Raw genomic sequence first — 6,628 nt, forward strand, 5'->3', positions numbered from 1 at the left:
GACGGCACATAACAACAACAACAACAATTACTGCCTTCAGTGACACTGATGTGTTAAATGTGATAATGGTTACCCATGGTGGACAGGGTTTGGTGGAGCTCCCTGGTTGAAACAAGCTTGAAGCAGAGTGGCATCCATTTCTGTAAATAGCTTGCCTCTGGAAACGCAATGAACCTGGAGAAAGGATGAAAGTCACCCATGCAAGTGTTGAGGAGTTTAGTTCAAAGGGCCACTATGAGTCTGAGTCACCTATGACTCAATGGCACTTAACAACAACAACAACAATATTACTGTCTTACTTCCTTCTGTGTATTTCTTATGCTGTGTCCTCTTTATGACTTCCTCCTAATTCAAATGCTGCTTTTTATACACTATTCACTTCACACTTTCTATAAAAATTTTTAAAATTAACATTTTTAAGCTTGATAAATAGTATTAGGAGTTAACTTTTAGAAGAAGAAACTAATGAACCATATTACTTGTCTAAGTTTAGCTCTCAGCTGCATGAACCAGATTATGAAACAGACTGTGGTTCTGCACAGATGTTTCCTATTTCTAACATTTAACGTTCTTGGGCTGAATAATATTATGATTGGTCGATTTATTTTAAAAATATATGTAAGCAACTTTCACATAACAGGCTTTTGTAAACCACTATGGAAAACATTTTTACACTTTTATATGCTAAACATAAGTCTTTCCCAGAAGTAAAACAGAACAAAATCCCAAACCAAGTGTTGTCCAGTCCATTTTTACTCATAACCTGCCCCATAAGGTTTCCAAAGCTGTTCAACCTTTAAGAAAACTAACTGCCATAGTTGATGAGTTTGAATCATTAATCTTTTGTTAGGCATCCCATTGTAGTAGAGGGTATAGTCCAATGGTGGTTCATTTTATAAAACACAATATACAGGAATGATTGTATTAAAGAATAATGTCAGTTCAAGAGAGTGGGGGAAAATCTGCATTATAAAAATGTAAATATGAAAAACAAACAAAAAGTAATAATGTTAACTTTCTGGGGTACACATTGCCAGAAACCTGCACACAAGGGAGGACAATATAATTACAAAAAAGGGGTTTTTTCCACCCTCATCTGCCTGTAATTAAATAGGCTTTCCATTCTTCTTGCCCCCAAAAAGAATTAAGTAACTTAAACAGTAATAAAATCTCAAAGGCAAGTAGTTCGAATCCCCCAGCTGCTCCATGGGAGAAGGATGATCAATCTCTTCCCATGTAATTAACTGGCTCTGAAAACCCACTGGAGGGTCAGCTATGGGTCTGTTCTGACTCAGTGGTACACAATAACAATACAGCAATGAGGAGCTCTGGTGGCTTAATGGTGAGAAGCTGCACTGGAATCTCAAAGGTACACAGCTGCTCTGTGAGAGAAGGATGAGCAACCAACTCACACACGTTATTGCCTTTGAAAACTCACTAGAGAGTCAGATATAAGTCAGTTCCAACTCTATGGCAAACAACAACATACAGCAATACCATAATTAAGGTAAGAATTATATTCCTAGACCATTCCACCACCACCAAATATTCCTTTATATGTGGTAGTCTGTGAGGAGATAATTTGCCTTAAATCTAGTTTCTGAGTTTCTGGGATGCTTCTAGGATGTAAATAGAACCCCTACACTCAACCCCTTTATCTTTTCAAATTCCATTGGCTACTTTACCAGATTCTTCCTCCACTCTGTATTCCATAAATTTGTGGTCTCTTTGCAATATTTCCAATGCTGGTTCTTTCAAAGACATCTCACAGGAGCAAGCTGCTCATTCAACAGAAAAGCCTATTCAGTAGCATGAGAAGGAAGTGAGAAAGTTAAATAGAGGCCAACTGGTTATGAAAGATAACACATGTAAGTAAGCCAATCAGCTTTAAAGGCAGAAGGAGAACAAGAAAAAAGAAAAAGGATCATGAATATTGCACTGGAATAGGTAAAGGAAAGGACACTCTGAAAGGAACAGGACAATTAAAAATCTGGAATAGGACAAGCATTACAAAGTGAAACAGGGAAAAGGGAAGGAGGAAAATTTGTATGGTTGAATAAATGAAATCCAATCTCTTTGTAAATTTTCATTTAAATTACAATGAAGAAAAAAAATCACAAGTTTGAGGGTTTCAGAATCCTCAATCTTCTGCTAATTGCAGAACAAACGTGACAGGAAAAGTTGAGAATAAAATGACAAGTTAAATTGCACACAGACTTTAAGATCAGGTAGCCCCTTTCCAGAAAGGAGGTTGTTTCATGGTAGTTGCCAAAGAATTGACTTTGAGATCTTATGAACAGCTTTGAACCTTGTCTTATTTTGTACCATCCTCACCATCTCTCATATGCTAGATCCCATTGTTACTGGCACTGTGTCAATCCATCTTGTTGAAGGTCTTCCTCTTTCTCTGACATTTCCCAGCATGATTGATGTCTTTCTCCAAGTACTAAAAGATTTGCTCCCTAATCCCAGCTGGGAGGTGATGTTGGAGACTAGAGCAGTGTCAGGCCAAGGCCGGCCTAAGGGCAATTTGCTTTCAGTTATGGTGGAGCTTTGGATAACTGTGGGATGCTCATTGACAAGTTGGAGATTCCAACACACCAGCCTCTGGAAAGAAAGTTAACGGTAGTCACTTTCCCACTGCCCTCAAGCAGGTTTTGACTTACAGTGACCCTCCTCACTCTACTGGCTGCCAAACCAAATGTAATTCTCATGGAAGGAAACTACTCATCTTCTCCTGCTGAGAGGTTTATGGATTCTTAGAATTCTTGGAATAATTTAATTTCAAGGCTGAAAATCTACTCAATTTCATTTCATACACATGAAGGAGACTATAACACTAACTGAGATCCAAGATTGACTCCTCATCTAAGTAAATTGCTGTCAACACAGCTACTCTTACATAACTCAGAAGTGAAATACTAGGTTCCCAGAAAGCACGTGTCTTCTGACTTCACTTATATATATGGCTTATTAAAAACACTCCAGTGAATTCTCTGTAGATGAAGCTGTAATAATTTTGGTTTCCACTGATGCATAATATGACACTAAATAATCCCTGACTTGTCTAAGGTTTGAGTGAGTTCTCCCCTCTGTCAAGGCTGATAGCTATAGATTGCTTTGCTATGTCCACAGTATAATAATAGAAGATAATTTTTACCCATGCATTTGTTTACTTTACCTTTGCCAAGAAGTAAATACAATTTTCAAAAGATTTATTTCACAACACAGGCACCATTTTTTATTCAGAATTGTTAAGAAAATACAAACAACAATGTGCAGAGACAAAATGAGAAGGCCAGGACTGGGCTGCATGAGCTATCTATGGAGATCAGAAGTGAGAGCCTAGGCTTGAAGGTATCATTCATATACAGAAAAGGGCAATGTTGTTAAACTTAAAAAATGACATTTTAAAACCCACAAAACTATGACTGGTTATGAGAAATACAGACATCAGTTTTAAGAGCATAAGTTCTTAGATTTGGAAATTAAAATAAACTAATTGTTTTTATATACAAGAAACACCAAAATAATCTTTAAATAAAACTATATCAAACCACTTCCTCCATAGAACTTAATTTATATTTATATAATTTGTCACTGTTTTTAGAAATGAAAGATACAAAATATTTTTTAATGCAAAAGAGCCATGGCACACAATAAAATGATCGTTTCAGGAGATAATCTCATTGTTTTCTGTAACACTTTATGAAAAATGCCTCAAGAAATAGCTCCAGTTTCCACCTCTGGCACCTGCAGCAAAAGAAGCTGCCGCCATGGCTGCCCTCTGCAAAGGATGGTCATGCATAACTGCTCCAGCCTCTTGATGAAGAGAAACAAGCAAGGCCGCTCTGGTGACCTAGTGGCAAGAAGCTGCGCTGCAACCTCAAAAATGCAAGTTTCAAACAAGCGGGAAACAAGCCCAATAACCTGAAAGTCCGCTCAATAACCTGAAAGCCCACAGCTCCTTCCGCTAAAATGGGCTGATCCACCACAAGACCGTGGGCGTGGAGCTGGACGACAAGGGCGTTGTGTTGGTGATGAAGCAGAGTTCAGGCCAGAGGAAGCCAGCTACCTCCTACCTGCAGACCACCATTCACAAGAATGCCTGAGCCACACTCAGCAGCATCCACCACATGATCCACAATAACAAGTATGGGCCGGACCTGAGCATGACCACCATCCGCAGGGCCAGGGCCGTCCTGCTCAGCCAAAAGAAGCCGGTGATGGGATGTGGAAGAGGAAGGGGACCCGCTCCACCAAGAGCCCCTGAGCCCCTGCTGCTCCAGCAATAAAGACAGCTTGTCTCCACCACAAAAAAAAAGAAAAAGAAAGAAATAGCTCCATATTCTGACTATTCCAGATGTACAAAGTAGCACATTTTATTTTACTAACAAAACAAAACAACAAATTTTTTTTCTACACAGATAGATAATACTAAATTTGTTCTATAGCTTAATTCCTTACCAATTTAAGTGGTCAGTTTTTGTCCTTTTCCATGTTAATTTGTATTTAATTTTTTAAAATGAGAAGCCTTATTTTTTGTGTCAATTAAAAAAAGAAATTGAAAAATGTCTACTCACTGCAGCATTATGGATTCATTTTTATTACTATGTCGTCAAGCCCTTCTCAATTGTAAATGATAATAACTTGAGTTTTGGGTTTTATTTTTTTAGGTATACAACATTTTATTTTATTTTATTTTATCTTAATGAAAGTCTACAAAGACTTAGGATTTCCATTCATTCACTGTTGCACTTTTCTCCCTGCCCACCCTCTCTCCCCAATTCACTCTTCTCTTTAAAAAGTAAAAGAAAAATTATTTCATTGTTATACAATCCCTTCACACTCCCCAAATCCACTCCACTGTGTATCCTTCATTCTGGACTCCTGTCATGACAGTAATACCTAATCATATATTCCTTTTAAATAGTTCTCTCCCTCATCTGTTTCAATGCAGTATACATTATTTCTCCCCTCTTTGCCAGTCTGTCCCCAACCCCGATGTCAGTCCTGTTTTACAACAGTGGCACTATGCAATATTTGTTCTTTTGTGACAGATATTTCACTCAGCAGGGTCACCCAGAGGTATGTTAGTCTATATTCTCTAGAGAAACAAAGCCCGTAACACACATACAAAAGTACACTTCAAGGAAATGAGTCACACAATTTGGATGGATAGTCCCAAATTCATGAGTCAAACAACAGGCTGAGGACACCTGCTAGCTCACATGGTTGCAGGGGCTGGCAAACCACAAACATGCAGATCTGGTGGTGGGCAAGGACTCTGCTGGCTCCCAGGGATTCAGGCCTTCTTGACTCCCAAAATTTTGGAGGTTGCTGAATCAAAAATCAGCAGATCAAAGGGAGTTATGGTAGCCTAGTGGCAAGAAGCTGCACTGCAATCCCAGAAGTACGCGGTTCGAATCCACCAGATGATCTGCTGGAGGAGCGGCAATCTCCTCCTGTACCGGTCAGATCTGATTTGACGGTACACACACAAAAAATAATAATAATAAAAAATAAAAATAATAAATAAAGATCAGCAGATCAGGTGGCAGATCAGATTTTTGCTGGTTTACACCTCAAGCACAGGAAGTTCTGCCATCACCGAGTAGAGCATAAAGAGCTAATGTGGCTTAAGAACATCCTTTTTATACATTAGTGACACGGCCACGACCCCACACACCTCCTTGCAATTGACTGACTGCAAAATTGAGCAAGATTCTATTAGAAGATGTCTGTCAAATTATAGAGACTCTTAACCTCACAAATTAATGCATTAATCATTGCAAGTAATAGCACAAATTTTTTCATTGAAAAATAACAATATCATATAACTAATTTTGTTGTTATGTGCCTTGTGTCAGAGCCAACCCATAGCTGACCTTCCAGTGGGTTTTCAGAAGCAGTAAGTTGCCCAGGATGAGATTGCCCATCTTTCTCTAGCGCAGAAGCTGGTGGATTTGAATTTCACGCCTTCACTGCGCAGCCCCTTTACCACTAGCATACCAGAGCTCTCCAGCTCTCTAATAGCTCTCTTATTAAGAAAAGTCTTTGTGGGACATGAGTGTTTGGTGATGATGTAAAATTGATCATGTTTCCTTTCTTGTTTTCAAATGCACTCAAATACTAACATCACCTGCAAATCGAGTGAATTCTTACGGCAACTCTGCAGGGCTGTGAACTCCTTCATAGGGTTTCCAAGGCTTTCTGGCTTTATGGAAGCAGAGTGCCACATTTTTCTCTAGCCAAACTACTGGTGAGTTCAAACCATCAATCTTTCAGCTCATTGCCCAGCACTCAGTCAGTGTCACAATCATTGTTTTTAGTGCCACAAAGTTGATTGTGACTCAAAGCAACTCTAAGAACAACAGATCTGAACTTGCCTTATCCGGTACCATTCTCAGCATCTCTGACACATGTAGCCCACTGTTACACTCACTGTGTCAATTCATCTCATGTAGGCCTTCTTCTCTTATGCTGACCCTCCTTTTTGCCTCCTTTCAAATTCCAGCATGCAGACATATAAGAATCTGAGTTCACAGCCTTGCATTTTTGCCATATTTGTGAGTAGTATCATCACAGTAAAAGTGACTACTTCCTTTCTTTGGACCTTCTCATGTGG

The 6,628-nt window shown here is 39.0% G+C and overlaps 1 protein-coding gene across 1 annotated transcript in view; it reads right to left on the reverse strand.

Annotated features, from left to right (window-relative positions):
- LOC102852089 (C-type lectin domain family 2 member F-like) overlaps positions 1–6,196 on the reverse strand; it is a 36,807-nt gene extending 30,611 nt beyond the window's left edge. Inside the window, exons 1-2 of the mRNA XM_006901754.1 lie at positions 6,166–6,196; positions 4,083–4,306 (exon numbers count right to left, since the gene is read on the reverse strand). Of these exons, the coding sequence (XP_006901816.1) occupies positions 4,083–4,306; positions 6,166–6,196 (255 nt within the window). The remainder of the gene's footprint in view (positions 1–4,082; positions 4,307–6,165) is intronic.
- Positions 6,197–6,628: the final 432 nt, after the last annotated feature.

The sequence above is a fragment of the Elephantulus edwardii genome, unplaced genomic scaffold (genome assembly GCF_000299155.1).
Source record: "Elephantulus edwardii isolate Elephantulus edwardi_28Jun2011 unplaced genomic scaffold, EleEdw1.0 scaffold00342, whole genome shotgun sequence".
Taxonomy (NCBI): Eukaryota; Metazoa; Chordata; class Mammalia; order Macroscelidea; family Macroscelididae; genus Elephantulus; species Elephantulus edwardii.